This window comes from Ostrinia furnacalis, unplaced genomic scaffold (assembly GCF_004193835.3).
Source record: "Ostrinia furnacalis isolate ACB-3 unplaced genomic scaffold, ASM419383v2 OfSCF4536, whole genome shotgun sequence".
Lineage (NCBI taxonomy): Eukaryota > Metazoa > Arthropoda > Insecta > Lepidoptera > Crambidae > Ostrinia > Ostrinia furnacalis.
Genome location: NW_021134775.1, coordinates 345,139 through 365,881, shown reverse-complemented (window position 1 = coordinate 365,881; position 20,743 = coordinate 345,139). Strand labels below are relative to the sequence as shown.

General features: G+C 35.7%; 1 protein-coding gene across 1 annotated transcript in view; it reads left to right on the top strand.

Moving 5' to 3' along the window:
* Nucleotides 1-1,655: 1,655 nt before the first annotated feature.
* Nucleotides 1,656-20,743, top strand: part of LOC114359653 (thrombospondin type-1 domain-containing protein 4) — a 64,877-nt gene continuing 45,789 nt past the window's right edge. Inside the window, exons 1-3 of the mRNA XM_028314125.1 lie at nt 1,656-1,902; nt 13,001-13,067; nt 13,476-13,585. Of these exons, the coding sequence (XP_028169926.1) occupies nt 1,862-1,902; nt 13,001-13,067; nt 13,476-13,585 (218 nt within the window). The 5' untranslated portion in view covers nt 1,656-1,861. The remainder of the gene's footprint in view (nt 1,903-13,000; nt 13,068-13,475; nt 13,586-20,743) is intronic.

Genomic DNA, 20,743 nt, shown 5'->3' with positions numbered 1-20,743 from the left:
CACAGTCTGCATTCATCGGAGAACAAAACTCGCCTCCATTACTCGCCTTCCCATCAAAATAAGTGCGAGCTAATTGAAAGCGTGCTAGTCGGTGACTTGCCGTCAGTTTCGAGCCTGTGGCAGACCTTTTTGGAGTCAATTTCTATTGCTCATATCTTATACGAACTGTCCACTCGCTAACAGCTATCCTACAAACATTTCTGGGCTCTTGCTGGACGTCGATATCAGTCAAATAACGATTTCATAGAGAGTTTGACATGAAAAAACGGTCATCCCTCTGCGATGTGCACCGGCGCTGTTCAGAACTTGGTCTCGGGATAAAGCCAGCAGTCTCCTGAAAGCGTCTTAAAACTTTAGAAACCCAAGACTGGCTTATGTGGAGCTGACGTGCGACAGCCCGCTGGCTGAGCCCTTCTTGCAATACTGCAACGATTTGTGCTGCTTCTGAAGGTGTAGAAACCCAGGTAAAGTGTCAAAAGAAGCGGAGATGTATAAGGATCAACGTGTGAAAGCAAAAATCCGAAAACACGTGCTTTTATAGGGGGTAAATAGGCCGCAACTCGCGACGTATCAAACAGTTGATACATGTCTTTTTCCTTACTTTTTTACATCAGCCGGGATATCTTTTTAAATACTGGTGTGATTTAAATGAATTTGGTATCAATTTAAAGTTAAAAGTTTAATGTTTAAAATGGTGCCACTTTTTTTGTTACTAACAAATTCGTTAGTTCACAAGATCGCGTGGAAACAACTTCATGTAAGTGATTCCATACTTTTCCTCGCAAGTGTATTACGATGAAACCATCTACATTCAAAGCATTTTTCCAATAGTACTTACCACTTGTTAATAGAAATAAGTAAGTAGGCTTTTTAACGTAACTGTTAAAGCATTGATTTGTTATTTCAACAAATTGCTTACTTCACTTAGAAGTGTCCAAATGTAAGCGATACCCATTGGGTATAGTAGGTACATACAATAAGATATAAATCCGCTAAACCTTAATCTACCCATAATGCTATGGCACCTTTAATAAAACTTTTTTCTTACCTGATGTTTGTACCACATATTATTATGTCCGTGAATCAGTGTTGCTCTGTTTACCATTTTTTTAGAACTTTTCATACATAGTGGTAGCGTTAATTTCTTCTGACCGAGTTATCCCAGATTTAGCTGTGTTAATTCATATCCGTTGTAGCTTTTGGTATATGCTTTGTTTGCATAGGAATTTGTTGTTTCTGTTGTGTTACTCAAATCGCATTTTTAAGTTGTGATGATCATCATGATGATGTGGTTTTAGTATCTATCTATTTATTTAAAATATTTATTGCACACATAATAAATAGTGGTACAACAGGCGAGCTTAATGCCATGTGGCATTCTCTTCCAGCTAACCAGAAAATTAGGCAAAACAGAGAATTCTCTGTTTTGCCTAATTTTCTGATTATCTAATTGAATCTAATTAAATCTATGTATTATAATTATTTTTGAAATAGGAAAGATCTGATCTTCAGACGATGGCATAATCTGGTATGCTGGCTGGATTTTTAATGATATAGAGTAACTTAGTAGGATGTATGGTTTTTATTCTTTTTACTGTTTCTGTTTTTTTTTGTTTCTATTATTTTATTGTCTTAATGATATTTTATTGTTTCAGATGATGCAAGAAAACCTGAAATTAATCAAGATCACAGAAGTTTCACTTTAATAAAATGAGAAACAGTGAAGTGACTTAAATCAAAGTGTGTTTTGCAAGTTAGCAACTGACTTATTATTAGCATAGTTAAAATGATTCTTAGTTAGTTTAGAATAAAATGAACAGATAAAAGTTAAGGTTGAAGGAATAAATTGTGAACGAACAACATGGAGAGGAGAAAATGTTTTGTATGGCACAAATTATTTTGGTAAGTTTTATAGTTTATGTAAAGTAGTTTTTCCACTTCTGAAATTCTTCATTAGGCTACGTCTGTCGTAGTAACATTTAAACTTTTTCTTCGCCATCGAGATACTTGAGAAAAAAATAATTCATTTTTAATTTCCCATTACGTAAGTACACATTTTATTATTTCATATCTTCATGTTTTATTTTATTAAATTTTTCTTTCTGAGACGATGTGATAGGAATAAGAACTATAAAATTAGGTACATACTGTCGTTACTTAATATTCTTCTTACCTGACATACCCGAGACCCTATAGGCACTAGTGAATAGGCATCTTCTCAGCAAAGCTCGCTCTATCAAAGATCGAGTCTTTGAGTGAGGCTGGTATCAAGATCCATTCAATAAAGGTACCTTAGAAAGAACTTACTGGATTTTAAAATGAAGCCACGATAGCAGAACGGTGAAGGGGTCGGACTATCCGGAGAACGCGTGTTCGGTCCCCGCCGCCGATCGACTATTAAATTGTGGTGAGCTTACTCGTGACACAAGCATACTCGTATTTAACTTAGTACGAGGGGCTAACGAGAGTATTAGTAATTTGTACAATAACAAATTACTGATAATCTTAAAAAAAAATACCAATAGTTTTCGTTAGATTGATGCTTCAGGGAAAGTGTTATCACCCCAACAATATAAATAATCTAAGCGTCGTCAACGTCTAGCTCCGTAGTTCATAGCTTACGTTTACGAGGAACTTCGTTATGGTTATATCTATCTTTGATGACGACGCTGTCAGATGCATGCATGCATACAGTTTACTTACATGCATTGTCCATGCATTTTCATGCTTAAGCCTCGTGTTCACTAGATACCAGACAAGTCATGCCTTGTTGGTCGACGTTGACTGACATCGAATATATTCTTTTTCTTCTTCTCACTCACAATGCACAAACTAGCCCAAGATTATTCTGCTAAATTTTTCTAGTATAGTTTAAAATATTAAAAACATGAGTTCCCAGTTACAAGTATTTTTAGTAACATAACCGCGAACTCTACATTTTTATACCTTAGATTAGAGCTTCTGAGGTTTATAAATTGTTGCAATTTATTATAGTCTTGTAAACAAGTTTCCCATTATTTTATTTTAGCTTTACGTTATAATAAAGAAGTAAACAGGTATTAATTTCAAATATTTTAGATTTTTTTCCACATTTTGGCAAAACATATTTACTCCTTGATTTATAAGCCTAATTCATATTGCTATGTTTATGTAAATACATGACGGGGTCGTATTTTATTTTAAAAAAGATACAGGTCGTGACTTCGGGAAGTTCCCACGATTTTTCATTTCCCCCAGCATTTTTAAATATGAAATATTTGAATAATTCATAATAATATGTGCTTACAAAGATTTGCAAACACGACAATTACATATTTGCACACATCTGTTTACATTTAGCGAAACTCAACATACTTACTGTGTCAATATTCGTTTACGTGGTTTTCTAAACTTTAATCCTATTATGTTAATGATATACAATGCAAATAACTATCATTCATGCATGGTAAATGTTATGGGTACAGTGACATGGTAAAAGTATTTTTACTGTGATTTCTAATCTAGGTTGTTTAAAGTTGACAACATGTAAACACTACATTAGTAACTTATTTTTTCTTATGTCTAATTTATCACAAACCGAAGGTTTATTTAAAAGCATAAAATTATACTTTAACCGTTGACTTTGCTGTGTGTAAGCTTTTTAACGTACATATGAAAGTATGTACTAAATTATATTACCTAATCTAATTATGCATGAAGCTTAACTACCAACTACCTGCACGATCAAAGTGGTAGAACCTAGTAGTATTAGTGGTAGATTCTTCAAAATAATTCATGGCTTAGTAATTCCAGTTAAATCGTACAGACAAATAATCACTACGTAACCACCGAAAAATTCAATCATTCAGATTTTTTTTACCTTTAAAGACATTTACAATCGCCTGTTTCCAACGTTATACATTTCTCGTGACAGTAATCATGTTTAAAAAACGTACAAAAGTTTTTTTAACTTCTAAAACTTCTTCCATCGACTGTACCAAGACAAACAGCTTACTAATTACGCGGCCCACGGGACATCACTCGATATTTTTGTACACGGTGAGTTCAGGAGAGGGCAAACGGTACCTCTGAGAGGTACTCGAGACTCCTTCGAGAGCGAGGGTAAACAAAAATTACACGGCCTATTCAGATTTGAAATGAGGTCAAGATTCCAGCTTGGCTTATGGAGCCTCGGATGAAATAGGTTTTCTTTCGTGCTTTTAATTATTTTAAATATTATGAATGTAAACAATTTTGGGTTGTTCTTGGAACTATGCTGTACCGTATAAATGCAACACTATTTTTAATTATAAAAAAATATGGATAACTTAGGCTGAGTTGCACCACCTTATTTTAACCGTAACAATAACAATAACTGGTGCTTTTTTCATGGAATTTGACAAATTATTGATGTTTGTTAAAGTTAAAGCAAGATGGTGCAACCCAGCCTTTCTCATTAAAACAAACAAACATCAAGCAAAAAATTAAATGGCAAATCGCAATAAAAAATCTACCCATATAAACTTCCTTTGACTTTATTTTACACGAGTACATAAAGTAACGCCGATTTTAGACTTTTCAGGAGTGTGTTTTCTTGTTTCATCCTGTATAAGGCCAAGTGTCGTACAAAAAATATCTACAACAAACTTAAATTCATAAAAAAACACTTGAATTGAAAGGCCTTTGACCAGCAGAGTGACACAAATTGGCTCTTTAATGTGGAAGGCGAACGGTACTCCATTCTCATCACTCCTCGAGACTCCTTGAAGATGAAAGGTAAACAATAATTACACGGCATATTTGATCGATTTGCCGACTAGGAAACAAAAAAAAAACTAAACAAGGATCGAAAGAAATTATTTTTGGAGTTATCATAGCCATTTAATGCACAAAATAACAGTTTGTTTTGTTTTAAAAAGACGCTTTCAATGTTGATAGCTATGAATGAATTTAAATCTTTGATGACCTTTTTGATGCTCTTGTGGTTAAAGATAATGCTTTGGATATCTAAAAGCATTAATAAAAAATACTTGAAAATGTGCATTGAATTTTATGAAATGAATCGTATGTGCAGATCAGCAACTGTTACTTGAACTTGGCTTGACACGCTACCGCGTAGACACGCGGGAATTTGGACAGATTCCCGTTGTCCCAGACTTGTCCCCACTGGTGGGGACAGTGGGAATAAACCGAAGTACCTAACCATTGTGACATATTATTGTGTAACTTTACATCAAAAATGATGTGTACTGTAGACTGTCCAAGTCATGTGACCATGATTGAGGGACGTAGGTGCCGTTACGTCTTTCTTCTTACCCGAAATGCAAGCTTCCAAGCCGCTGGCTACATGTCTTAATGTGTTCCTAACCGTGTTAACACAAGCGTAGAAAATAACTTTCAACAGCTTTATAAACATAGCTGGGCATTAACTCGTTAATCCGTTAATCGTTAATTAACGAAGTTAACATTTCTATTAACGGATTAACTTTTAAGTTAACTTTAAAAATTGTTAACGGACTCGTTAACTTCCGTTAAAGTATCCTAAGTCCGTTAATCGTTAATCCAGTACCTACTATTTATCAAAAAGATACAGCAGGCACGCTGAAAAACGCGTTCTGACAAGTACGTTCGGGCTTCCAGAACTTCCAGAACCCAAAGCAACAGTTTTTGTAATCAGATCACTAACGCAACGATATATTAAAATGAATTTTTTTATTTATTTACAACTGAATTTAAGACCAGAGGTGGAATTGTGTAAAGCAATCGTTATAATTTGACAGTTCATAACGTACGATTATTCTGTCAAACGCTTTGTATAACTGACTTTATCGTACGTTATGAACTGTCAAATGATTACGATTGCTTTACACAATTCCACCTCAGTTCTCAACCGATTAAGCTGTATGGTAGGTATACTTATGTAAGTAAGTACGATGACAATGCAATGTTATTGTTGACGATGGCCACCTAGAGTAGGTACAACTTAGCTAGATTTAAATATTATTAATTAAAATGGCTACTTATGAAACTAATTTACTATCTTATTAGATTTGCCTTTCATTTGTATGAATATGTAACTGATGGTGCCTGAATGTAAGGCTATACAGGGTCCTTCTAAACTAGCTACATTCCGTTTAATGGGGGCATCTATACGGTACACTGAACAAGTTCACCAAATTTTCAGTAGGTGAAACCGAGGTCGCGTATTTCCGGGGGCTTGCCGAGTCCGGCAACCAAGACCCTTGGGGTCTGGCCTACCGAGTCGCCAGCGGGCGGAACCGTCCTCCCGCTAACGTGGTCAACGGCACGAAGTTCGCCGAGGGACACGCGGGGAGCGTTGATGAAGCCATGCACGGTCTTGTGCATGCGCTGTGCCCGGACGACGATCCGTCTAAGGACACAGCGTACCACAACCAGGTGCGGACCTCGGCTGCCATCCTCCCTGCGGGTCCCGCCGCCCTTCCTCCTACTCGTGAGTATTTGGGAATCATGATTAGGCAGTTGCCTAACACGGCACCAGGGCTCGACGGGGTCACCGCCAGGATTTTGCGCCAAGTCTGGGCCGCTGCATCGGTGGAATTCCACTTGGTGTATGCCCGCTGCATAGATGAAGGCGTCTTCCCGGACGTCTGGAAGGACGGTCGTCTCGTGGTCCTGCCAAAGGGCAACGACAAGCCGCTCACCGATCCAAAAGCGTACCGTCCGATCACGCTTCTGTCCGTCCTTGGTAAGTTACTTGAACGTGTCATGCTGTGGTGTGCGCCGCAGATATCCAGTGGCATTTCGGACTGTCAGCATGGGTTCTCTCCGGGTAAGTCCACGGTCTCGGCACTTGACGCCGTCATAGGTACCGGCAGGACGTCCACGGCGCGCTATGTCCAAGCGATCTTCCTTGACATTTCTGGTGCGTTCGACAATGCTTGGTGGCCCATGATCATGGTCAAGGTGAAAAGGGGAGGATGCCCGCCTAACATCTATAAGATGTTGGCGAGCTACTTCTCTGGACGCCGGGTTGGCCTGATCGCGGGTAGCCGGGTGTTGTGGAAGGTCTCCACCATGGGGTGTCCGCAGGGATCCGTGCTCGGACCAACACTGTGGAACGNTTTTTTAAATTTAAGTTATTTGTATGAAAGATTACGCGGTAATAGGTAAGCGGTTTACGATTTACGAGGTAATAAAAAAAAACTACTTACTAGATCTCGTTCAAAACAATTTTCGTTGGTAGTTTTTATAGTAATGTACATCATATGTTTTTTTTAGATTTTTATTTTCTTAATTAAGAAGTTAAAAATCCACAATTTATATTATGCAAGGTTCAAACAATTTGGGAAGCTTGTAGCGCAAACATAAATGAGGAATAAATTCTACAGAGGATACAAGCTTTCGAATTTATTGGTATTTTATTCGTCTTAATATCACATGTTAACGGATTAACGATTAACGTTAACTTGCGTTAAATCTTCCGAAATGTAACGTTTTAACGTTTAACGAAGTTAATTTTTTTAGTAACGGATTAACGATTAACGAAGTTAACTATTTGATTAACGGTGCCCAGCTATGTTTATAAAGTACATACAAGTAATTCCGAGAGCGAGCAATTCACTACTGACATGGCATTTATTAAAGTATCTTGGGGCGAAGTCCTAACTGCAGTTTCCGTAGCGGTGTGAATAGTAATCGGACTCGAGTATTGGTATTGCGACTTAGAGAAGAAAAAAAGAGCATTATATTAAGTACATAGTTTCAGATCGTGGCTTTGCTTCATTAGGTTGTAGCAGGCTGTGACAGAATGTCTTTATTGTGAAACAACTACGATTGTAAAATCTTTACTATTTTGGAACAGAGCGTCAAAATAGTAAAGATATTTTTAATTAAAAAAGTTAAGTTACAAAAAACAAGAATATGATAAGGAAAGGACAAATAGACGATGGACTTTAGAGTACAATTAGTATAAAGGTATTTTTTTTATACAAATTGTACTCTAAAGTCCATCATCCATTGATCCTTTCCTTATCATTTTCTTTCTATTTCCATTTGTAATTCGTATCTGGCGAGGCAATAATTGTATGAGAACCGTGTTTGCTGAACGTCCGTGCACTCTCAATTGAGATGCACTCTGTTGTAAATACTTTGTTTACAAACAAATGGTATTAATTGCTAGTAAAGTTTGCTCTTTAAATAATGGCGCCAGTTTGAAAGTATGCATTGTTATACGTATTATTGTATTTTAATGATGTATTTTTATGTAAGTTCTACCTCGTAATAATAAGCTCTGTCGGAAAAGTAACTTGTTTTTCCACTAATTAATTTATCCAAAATTATCTTATCAATAAGTATTGTTAGGGACACAAAAGTAGTTTTTTATTTGATGAGTAGTCTCGTATGGGTCGTGGTTCCCACTCGGAATTGAAGCTAATCTTCCAGAGGCAGAGCCCAATTCTCTGACCATCGGATATCTGGAAAGCAGGAGAACTAAACAATGTATAACAGAATATTCATTTTTGTAACCATGCCGTAAATATCCGCTCCACGAAAATCAAAAATGTAAACGTTTCTAAATAGTTAACACCCCTGATTTATAACTCGTAAAATTTTTAAGAGTAGGTAATTTTCGTACATGCTCTTGATGAGTTTTAAATGATGGTTATTTTCGTATTTTTACGATTTCCAGGGAACAGCCCACCCTATAAGCCTGTCAGCGCGTTTAGTCGTTTATCTAGGAAATGAGTATGAAAACAACTGTAAAGTGTGTGGAAGATACATTTCATACGAGTTCTTAAATCTTTTCTCTCGTTACTAACTAAAGTTAATGTGACGCTGACGAGCTTTATGAAGATACTATAAAGCAGTGTTTTTCAACCTGTGGGTCGCGACCCCCTGGGGGGTCGCGAAGCCTTTGTAGGGGGGTCGCGAAAGTTCGAAAAACTCTCTCAGTAAAATAAATAATAAAGTTTTAAGAAAATAAATAAAAAAAATTGTCTGAAATCTAATTATGAAAATGCGTAAATGTTGTATAGATTGAAGTATACGGTCCCTACAACATCTTTGTAACATTATAAAATGCATTAAAAAAAAGCGAACGGTCGGGATTGTGGTCGGGGGGCCGCCAAATATTTTTTCATACTAGGGGGGTCGTGTCATGAAAAAGGTTGAAAAACATCTAGAAGTCATCCTTTATAGTGGATGACTTCTAGAGATGTCATTTTGATATGTTCTTATGATAGAATCAAAGACAACTTTATTTTATTTATAGGATATCTATATTCTTCGAGCTAATATCCTAATGTTTGCCAGTTTTGAGCTGATATACCTAAACGTTCCACAGGGTGCAGTTAAACCAATCTGCACAGTTATAGTACGAACCAATGTTTAGCAGACACTGTAAAACCATATTTGTCTGTATTATTTTACGTTTAGACACATTTTGTTTATGTTATTATTTATTATTGCGTAGCATCTTATTTATTTATCTACTGCCATTCTGGTCCTCGAAGCCCGAGGCGTCCGCGTAAATCTATTCAACTATTGACATGTTAATTCGAATGAAGATAGCAATCTACATTAGTAATCACTACTGTCAGCAGATCTGTATCTTTGTGGCAAGTTAAACATGTTTAATTTTATGTAACAAGATGAGTTTAACTCGAACAACTATTGGATTGTAATTTATCGATGTTTCTATTTCCAGTCCGTGGTGTGAAAATGATGAGATCGGTTTAATTGGTTTGACAAGTAATTTATATTTTATGGTATAAAACATAGATGCTTGTAATTATTTCCGTTTAATATCGAAATTGGTTCCTTTACATAATAAGTAGGTACTTACTTATGAGTTTGATTGAGAAGGAAAGTCTTCAACTTTGATTTCTTAGTGTAGATAATTTAGATTAGTTGCGGGCTTAAATACAGTTTATTTTGTTGATATCGTCTACAAGTTTATCATCATCATCATCATTTCAGGCACAGGATGTCCACTTCTGAACCTTCCTGCTTCATTTCTGAGATAATCTGTCCACCTACAGGTTACAAAAGTATAATAATTGTCTTCAAAATACATTTTTTATTTTATACGTACTAAAACCAATACTTTCAGATTACTTACTTTCTGCAGTAAATCCAAAAGAACTTTCACTTAAAGACATAATCGTGTGACAGTACCATCCTTCGGCCACGTTACGACTCTGACATAAAAATAACGGCGTTCGGCACTTAATAAACCACTTAGCCGCTCATTAGAGTGTTATACACGGTCGTTCGATCGCTTTAATGCGAGCATGCGTACGCGTCGAAAATTTAGCGCTTCGATGTAGATGATGCATTTTCAAGTGTAAATTGGTTGTGAACTGTGATTCGTTTTAAAACGTGTAATTTTGGAACTTAAAGAGCTATTAAGAGTATTTATAGGTTTCTGCATGTTAAGTCTATGGAACTGAAAGCGAGCTGGAATCGAAAAGGCGAAAATAGTTTTAATAAGCGTAAAAGAAAAGTATGTTTATGTTATAAGACAGAAAGAAGAAGAAAACTATGAAAAGATGTTGCTGGATTCAGTGTATATTTTTCCTTTTCTGATTGTCATCGTTATAAAAATGCGTTATTTGTTTTTCAACACAAATCTATCAGAATGTCTTTTAGTTTAGTAGTTATTCGATCTTCTAAAGATCTAATTGAGTTGTCAATTGCACAACTCAGGGAGAACAGCTTATACTTCGAGCCGTATCTATGACTCACTCTGATTTACGATACTCTTCTTTTTATTTGTATAAATATTTGACATACTATTGTTTTATGGACTGTAAGCTTTTAGGCAAGGCAACTGCTTGGGAAAATTTCTGGGTAATAGAGTTGTCAAGTTGCGCAATTTTGTGGGAAATGTACAAGAATGTCTCATTTCTAAGGTTGGAAGTGAGTAATTTTTTAAATGGCATGATAAGATTGGGTAACTGGAGTTAGACAGAGGTACTTTTTATTGAACATCACACGAGAAACAAAAAATTGAAACGGTGAAGCAGTATTATTGTTAGGAAGCAATTTTTTCCAGACAACTCGAGGAGCGGACATTATTGACATTATTACATGTAAAATAAGTTACTTATCTTTTTTGACGCGAGCTAAGTACCTACCTACTTTCTGCACATTTTTGTCTTTAATGTAGTACTGATCCTAGCACACACACGGATACGTCTAAATAATACCTAGGTATAACAAAGTCCACTACTAGACTTGCATAGGCAGGTGTGAATCTTTGTACTAATTAAACTTTCAGCTGCCACTAATTCGCATTGTCAGTGCATTAATGTTACCTAGTCCTTACAACCACCTAGATCGAATTAAATACCTAGACGATAAGTGGAATAACTAGACTGAATGAATATAAATTAGATCCTTACAATAGCTACACGAATTACAGTTAAGGTAAAATCATGCATAGTAGTTTAGCATAATGAGATCTCAACTTCTACATTACCTCATCTAATTCAGTTTTATTATTATGGTATTAGTTGGTTCCTGCCAAAACATAACGGTTTAACCAGACAAAAGGTATGATGTCAATTCCTGGAATTGTAGAGATTCAAATTTTCCTTGGAAACTATTTTTGGTAAACACGAAAAGGTAGATCTCCCTAAATACCTTACACGATGCAAACAAAGTTTTTGAGAATACGAGTATTAAAACATTTTTGTGAGAGGCTAATGCCCGTTTTCACTATAAAACATTGGGTCACTTAAAAATTAGGGATTGATGGTGAAAAAGGGCATAAGGCTTTTTGCGACTTTAACAAACGTCACAAATCTATCAAACTCCATACAAAAAACACGGGTTATCGTTATAGTTACTGTTAAAGTTAGGTGCTGATACAACTCAGCCTAAAAATGTCACTTTAAAATAATGAGATCTTGCGAACATTTTATGCTAAAAAAGTATTTTCTTTACCGACGTTTCTATTATTAAGAAGTCATTCTTTAGACCAAAAAAAGACATCATTTCGACCATCCTGTTTAGGCATATCATTATCAAAAGTCCGTACAGCATCCTCATTCACGACACCAGCCTAACGAGGCGCGGTGTCTCCCACGGCGTAATAAGCACTAACCATCCACTTACCATTGTCTTGGACGAGGTGTTTAACTTAGAGTTATCGGATAAGCTAACTTGACAACGATCCACTTTCCGTAACCAATTTACTGTGCATGCAATGTAAACATTATTTGCTTTTTTAGCGTCCAAACATGTAAAGTGCCTAAACATGGACTTAGAATGGTGTTTTACGAAATAAATCGAAAGCTTTAGTTTGCTGTTGGATTTTGTTATTCTCAAATTGGTTTAGTTAGTTGGCATCAATAATCAGAAACAAGACACTGGAAGAAACAATTTTGATAGCCCTTATAAATGTCAATTGATTGGTGCTTTAGGAATGATCGTAAATATGGTTAGAATTCACAGCTTTGTATGATTGTGATTGGAGAGACTGTGAAATTTTACTGAATCAAATTATTGAAAAAATAAAGAGTAGTAATTTAGAACGAGTGATGAGGTAATTTTCTCGTCTCTAGTTCCTATAATTCAGAAAAAATGAATACCTTCAGTGTGTTAGATACCAAATACGTAATTGAAAACACTTACTTTTCTTTTTAGACTATGGTCGTCAATTGGTCAGATGTTGCACGTAGGAAATTGTTACATCTAGCATCGTTTTCCACGTCTCTTGTTAGCGTCTGATTGGTTCTGGTTTTATACGCTAGCATCGATTTATGGGATCATTACCAGGGGCTATTTGCCAACAAATTAATCTGTCTATCCCTTTCCCTGTATACTTCTAGTATTTATTGCTGAATCAGCCATTTGTAATGTCAGGATTAAGTACCTTACGAAATTACTATGAATTTTGCAAAACGTAGATTTAATCATTTAGACTTTGCCGTCTGAAGTGCTAGCAACCGTACTAGGTATAGAAAATGATACTGATGTTTGTTGACTAGTAATTGAATTGATGATTTCTAAAATGTAATCATTTTGTTTTCAGGGCTGCTGCAATATTACAATTAGCAATGTTCACTACAGCACTGAATGTCACAACTGAATTACCACCGGTAAGCATAACATTGTCTCTTAGGCTTAGTTGCACCACCTAACTTTGACCGTAATTTTGACGATAACCGGTGTTTTTTGAATGGATTTTAACAGATTTTTGACGTTTGTTAAAGGTAAAGTAAGATGGTGCAACCCAGACTTAGTTTCTTGCTATCTATCACATTATGTTTCAGTAGCATACTCAGTAGTCTATTACGTGATCGCCTAAGGTCATATTAACAGCAGCTTTAGGCTGGGTTGCACCATTATACTTTAACTTTGACAAACGTCAAAAATCTGTCAAACTCCATACAAAAGTCACCGGTTATCGTTACGGTCAAAGTTTGGTGGTGGAACTCAGCCTTAGTCTGTAATAAGTGTAACACTTCATCACAACCAAGTTAACTGTGTCGTAATATTAATTCCAGGAGTCCGAGCCAGTCAGCGGGTACACATGGAGTGCGTGGGGCAGCTGGAGCGCCTGCTCCATGTCCTGTGGGGGAGGAGTGGCGGTACAGGAGAGGCAGTGCTTACCCAGGTTACTATGCTCCCTTTTGGGAACAGGGGAAAGAAAGAAAAGTATTTATTTGATGCAAGTATTAGGGGAACTATTAGGGCGCCTTCAAATTAAATTCAGTGGCGCCCACTGCAGCGTCACCTCACGCCTCTAATGAGAAGGCGCCCTTACTGTTTAAGGAAAACAAAACTGCAAGTTTAAAGGCATATAGTGTGACGTAGAGTCTGTTTGATATGTTGATGATACATGTATACTCCTAGTTTTTCGTGCTAATAGAAATAAGCAATCATACAAATAAGTAAGACCAAATAGCATACCAGATCGGTGCTTTGAATCACTTTTTTTTTTGCAAAACCCAATAGTTTTGAGGGATACTTAGAGCTACAATACCTACTGAGAAGCTCTGTATTTTCATGAGGTTTTAATTACCCACTTATTCGATAAAAACACCTTTCGTATCAATTTCACACGATCGCACAGCAAAAAAGAGACTCTACAAGCTATAAGGCGTCCGAATCACTTTTACTTATCGCCTCTACAGCACGACGTCTATCAGTTACCGATAGTTAATGCCTTCAATTAGCACATCAATGTCTCGTTCATCAATCCAATCGTTTAATTGTAAGCTTCGCAAAAAAGCGCCACACTAGTGTTTAGCTGTGGTTTTGCTCGGTTGAAAAATAGATTAAGAATAAAAATCGCTAGTTTTGACTGCGTATTTAAGACGTTGTTTTAAGTAAAAATTAGGAGGCTATGCTACGAGTTTTTGATGTGTTGCTATTGTGCAAACTGTTATGGAAGTTGCTGCAAATGCATATTTTGGAGATATTTTAGAAAAAAATATTTTGAAAGAAAGAAAGAAAGAAAGAAAGAAAAAATGTTTATTCAGTATCATCGACAATACACTTGCAATACTTAACATTATTTAATGAGAAGGTAATTACAATGATACTGAAAAGGTATCCACTCAGCATGGTGTCGTAGCATCTCAGTAGATAATGCCACGACGCTGGTCTTCCGTGGACACCCAAACAGGGAGAGCACTACAGAGCACAACAATTTCTTATGAATCATGATACATAATAATATAAATACCTCATAAATACGTTACATATTGTACACCTTATATATAACTCTTTACATAATTATAAGAAAGTTAGCACACAGTTACCATAACAACCATAGCAATACATGTTACTGATGAAACGTGGAACTTGAAGTGAGTGTATTTTAATTTACATTAATTTCAGTTTGCTGTCCTATAAGGTAAACGGCTACTAGTTCGTGATAGTACGTAAGTTCGTAAGTTTTTTTTCTAGCTCAAATAATAAGCAAAAGGAATATTATTTATAAAAATTCATAGTCATAGTCATAGTCTCATAGTCTTATCAAAAAGGCTCAATTAAGGTGTGTATTAGATCATACAAGTGAGTTTATATTTTTGCTACCTAAAAGTCTCCTGATATGACGTTCAGACAGTGGGTGCAACATTTCTTTAGTACGAGTATATTGTAATAGCAAGCAACCGAACTTTTAAATAACGATGAAAAATAATTTTCCCACTGTCTTGTACTAATATAAATGCATACTACTTAAATTAAATTACAATTTCCCATTCAAGCACGTGCTGTCATTTAAGCTACAAGTACCTACAAGGCGTTAGTTATTATCGCATAAGCTTGTAAAGCGTATAAGTATAAAAGCAAAAATTATAAACACCGACCGTTTATCCGCTCATTACAGCGTTTCGCTTTAGGCAGCCTTTACACCATTCGATTTTAAGGTACGTCTTTACTAACGTGTAACAAGATTCGCTGAAGAGCACTTTTTTTGGAAAGCTCCAAGTCTATTTTTAACGCAAGGTCTAAATGGATTTTGTAAAGCAATTAGTTGTAAGTAAATTACACCCACTCGGGTGGTATTGTGAACAGTAGCTAGTTATATGTTACAACTGGGATTGAGTTATTATGTTTATAAAAACTCGAAAATATTAGCTATGCTACCTTTAAAAGAGGCATTTTCTTTTTACTGATAAATTACTGAATATGCTCACTGCGGAATGTTCGTGTATCCGCCGCCGAATTATGACATGTAACACACCGGTGGTGATATGTAGTCTTAAATAAATCTACACCAAACTATTAACAAGACAAAATTAATAGCGCTTTCTGATTTATTTCTTTGACGCCCGCATATTTATAAAGAAGTAAACGTTTGAAAATTACCGATACTTTCACTACATTAATTAAGTAATAACGATACTTGTTTTGGCAGAAGCTGCTTAAATTATACGTTATGAGTAACTTCCGATTCTAGTTCAGGTGATTTCACATGGTTACTTTTAAAATGGTAATTGATGTTTAGGTATTTAGTATATTTTATTGACGTCAATCTTTTTTATGACCTTAAAGGTATTTTAATAACTAAAAAGAAACTGAAAACTTGAAAGCTTCTAGAAATTAAATCTTTTAGAAATCTTTGCACGTAGGTACTATTAGCTCCGAGGGCGGAAAAAAATGCAGGCATAAAAATCATCGTTATAAAAAACCCTATTTAGAAATTTTTCCTCTCTCGTCTCTTATGAGACTACTTAATTTTATTCTAACAGATAAAATTCTCAAGTTATAAAAATAATAATTGAGAAATAATAAACCAATTCGCCAAGTGTAAAGGCCGCTCGCAGATCAGAGGTTAAAGATGCCCCGGCGACCCGGCCCGCACGGTTTTTAAGCGCCAAACGAGTGTGACCCTTAAGAGGGCCTATAACAAGGTGTTATTGTTAAACGCTTGTGTTTCTCAAACTTTCAACAATATAATAATGAAAAGGCTATAATAAATTTCTTTTGTTTTCTGTTGTATAGTTATAGAGTAAGCAAATTGATACCATGTTACTGAAATGTCCAAATGTAAACTATGGAAAGGGTAGGTACTAAGTTTGATTAATTAATTATTTAGTGCAAATTTTACTTATGAATAAAGCAAATGGCACTCAAAAAGATCAAACTCAAAAGCGAGCGTGAAGTATGTTATTTGTGTTACCAATAAAACAATACCAACTGTAAAAGCTTTGCTGAGTTCGCAACTAATGGAGCAGTGTGCAATATAAAAGAATATAATATTCGTTCGTTCGTTCGAGCCGAGAGACGTCCACTGCTGGACAAAGACCCCCCAAGGATTTCCACAAAGACCGGTCCTGCGCCGCACGCATCCAGATCGTCGGTCCACCTAGTGGGAGGCCTACCCACGCTACGTCTTCCAGCTCGTGAATATATTAATTAAATGCAAACAGCTGGTACTTTCGCATAAACTTTGGGAACCAATGGCGAGTGCTATTGATTGCTTGCACTCCTTGATTGACGTGCATCACTCGCACACATAGTCGGTAATGAACTGCAATTACCCTACACTTATACACTTGAGTGTACACATGTTTTATTTTGTTTCATGAAGGCTTAGTCTTTAGTTTAAGATAAATTGTCTTAAGCCAATGGATCTGAGACGGATACAAAACAGGGGGATTGCCAGGAAGTGGTATAGTTAATACTGGGACGTGTAAAAGGGCTTTTTAAAAGCCTACTTGCAAAAATAAAATGAGTTTTATGAGTTTTAAAAACTTTTTATGAGTTTTATTTATATTAGAAGCAATAGAATTCCAGAAGCAATTTTAGAAGAAATCATTATATGCGAATAAGAAGGCCATGGTTCAAGAATACGTCACCAAAACGTCACGCTCACCCAAACGGGAGCCTTTTTTCAAAAATATAGTTTTTAACTCCTTATTTTCCTATGCACCTTTGACTTTCCTTGACAATGTACTGGAGGGAACATTTTAACTGCTGTTCTCTTGAACATAATACTCTACCACATGTCAAAAAATTCATTGGTTCCTTTACTCGTATAAGAAGATAGGTAAATCGACTAATTTACTTCTTGCGATCCAAGTGTGATAGATAGTCTGCACTAACATTAAACAATTTCATTATTGAATTTAACGCTGAAAATTGCTTTACGAGGTTGTATTAAAAAAGCCGGTCAAGTTTATGGATCAGTAAGGCAGCATTGTAAGTGAAATTTCAAAGTCCATCGGACTAGACTAGGTGAAGCGTGACTGGGGGCTGGTAATAATACAGTCCCCGGGAAAGTACGCGGCTACTGTACAATTTGCCGCATTTTCTAGGCCTGACATTTGAGGTTAAATTACTTTTGCGCAATACCATAGCAAAGTGCCAAGATTGATATTAATTTAGAATTTTACGTCTAGCATTTTTTTCTGGAACTACGCTTTATGTTTATGAGCAGTTTTTCAGAACATTGTGACTTTTTCTATTACTCATGCCCATGCCCACCCTAAAAAGAGCAGTAAATTATTGTTTATTTTAAAAAGTAACCAAGAAGTATTTTGTAAATACATATTAAATGTATTCTTACTCATAATTTTTAACCCAACAAAATTACAATCTTGAAAGCGTGCATGCGTATAACCTAGTAAGTGCATAACTTTACGTTCCCATTAAAACTCTTTATTAACCATCACAGTCATAACATTAATTTCTAACTGTACTGCCAATCTGTGCGCGTACGCATTCCCCTCTCATAATAGGGGCCACCATTATCCTCTAGCCATAACAAATCCTCCGTCATCATTAATAACTATAAACCAATCCGTTATATCCAGGGGGTTATTTCGCAGATGGAATTCTGTTCGTCTCTCTCACACGTACCAGATTTCTCGAATGAGTGAAAATGATGGACGATATCCAAATCCTTCTGTTGAGGAAGGCTAGCGGTAATTGTAAGGTCGGTCGTGTTTGGTAAGTGGATGTTAATTACAATCAGTAGGTACCTATATAAAGTAGCATTTATTTTGAATTAGGTTTCCCATCTAGTGAACTGCTATCCTAGTTTAGGTTTCGGGTTGTGGCGCTCTATGGAGAGTTAGGAAAAAAATGGAGAGAAATAAACGTGGGCCCTACACCATGTTCACCAAAAGTAGGCAAAATTAACCGGTTATTATTATAAAGTCATTTGCAATGATATAAGTAGTACGAGTAATATAACTTTGCCTGTAATATTAATCCACTTTTTGGTATCTAACTACATCAACGTTAAACAAATCTATGGAAATTGCTACAAAAACTAACGTGTTTGAAGATAAAATAAATACCGGTTACATCTAAGATTATGCAGTTTTATGTTAAGCTAATCTTGTAATGGCATCATTAACCGAATGGACTTAATCGTAATAAAATTATCGTGTACTTCTGTAAAGATGCTTATCTCTATGCAGAAATTAAGATAATGTTGTAGAGTAAAAGGACATAATAGTAAAACCTAGTGATCTAGATATTGAGTTTAACATTATTGGTGCTCTGGTCCCGCATTCAATTTTCAGATGGGGTACTTTTAAAAAATGGTCCTATGAGCCATTCCAGATTCATTTAGGGGCCTATGCCATCTAACGAACGTCGATAGCGCGCTTAAAATACTTGGTGTGGGCCACTAAGGCTGACTGGCATTCCTTATTATAAACAATAGCCGGTGTTTTTTGTATGGTTTTGAGACACGTTTGACGTTTGTTAAAGTAACAGGTATGGTGCAACCCAGCCTAAGAAGTCTAGTTATCATAATACTGCAACTTAAATGAGTTCAATCCAGTAAAGAAACAATCCTATCTAGTATAGGCTCATCTAAAGCTATAATTTTAGTCACAATAGATAAGTGCTGTAGTGTCCGAGCTCTATTGCATTTGTATTGGGTGGTCATGTTTTACTGTGAGACTGAAACGGCAATCTATAATTTACATTAAGTCCCAATAACTTCATGAACTTCATAATAAAACGTCAATTTAATTGCAATGATTTTATCGTGGCCAGATGAGTCTATCTCTTCATTTAATGTGACTATTTTACAAGCACCATAACTCTATGCTTGAAGTATTTGTGGCCTTTTACAGGACAAGCTTCTTAAGATATTTTATTGCGTGTAAGATATCTACTGTTTACGACTCAATATAACCCAATAGAGTGTGTTTAAATTATGTGTATGGAGAACATTCTCTCATTAAACGTAGTATCCTGCTGATACAGGCCGTAAATATCCTTGACAAATTAAGATGATCGTCATTTGTCATGTGTAGTCCAAGGGATAAGGTGCTTGACTTTATTGTTGCTGGCGCTGGCGTTAGTTTTATACGAGTATGAAGTGTTTTAGGAAAGATAGATAAGTAGGTTTCATTCATAACTGGGTTTCGGTACATAGATTACGAAATTATAAATGAATAATACCTACCACAATGTTTAGCTTAATATGACGTTGTCTGTACAAATTGTAAGTACGTTTTGCAAAATGGTTGCAAAAGGAACAACTTACAAACAATCACCGTAAAATATGTGTTTTTAACTTAAAAAGTTAATTCTATTGACTACTGAACTTTAATTGACACAGTCACACACCACATTATAAGGTTTTAAAAAAGAGTGAAATTTTTATTGTGTGCTGGCTGGCTCTAGGCCTATACTGTTATTCGGACAGTGTACACATTTCATTAGACAAGCAATAAAGAGTCTTTGAGTTATAGCTTAAAGTCGTTTGTGTAATGCTTTAAAAGCACTTATACTTCACAAAGGCGAGAATTTTGAGGTTTTCGATAAGATGATAGTTAATGTGATTGATGGGGTAATCATTTGACTTTATTTAACATTAAATAACACCTTAATAACTCATTTACTCTCTCATTTTAAAAGTGAAAAGTTATTGTGACTGCCGAAAGTTAATTTTGATAGAATAGCCGTGGAATTAGGAATTACGAAAGATTTTTGTACTTATCGTGGGAATGTTATGTCACAACACTGTCAATAATTTCACTGGTGTTGATTATATTTTAACCAACTTCAACAAAAGGAGGAGGTTCTCCATTCGGTTGGTATTTTTAAGTTTATCTTTTAACGTAATTATTGTAAGAATTAGTTCTATTATACGGTACCGATAGTGAAGTAAATTTTTTGGGCCAATAGATAGTCTATGTCTTTTTTCTACATTTCTCTACTTATTTAAATTGATTTAGAAAACCCATGAAAACGTAACAAACGGTGAAACAGATAGACATCTTTAATATTATTATAAATATTAATAAACCTAGTTGTATCCCGGAAAACTGTTTCACTTAAATGATTATTACCA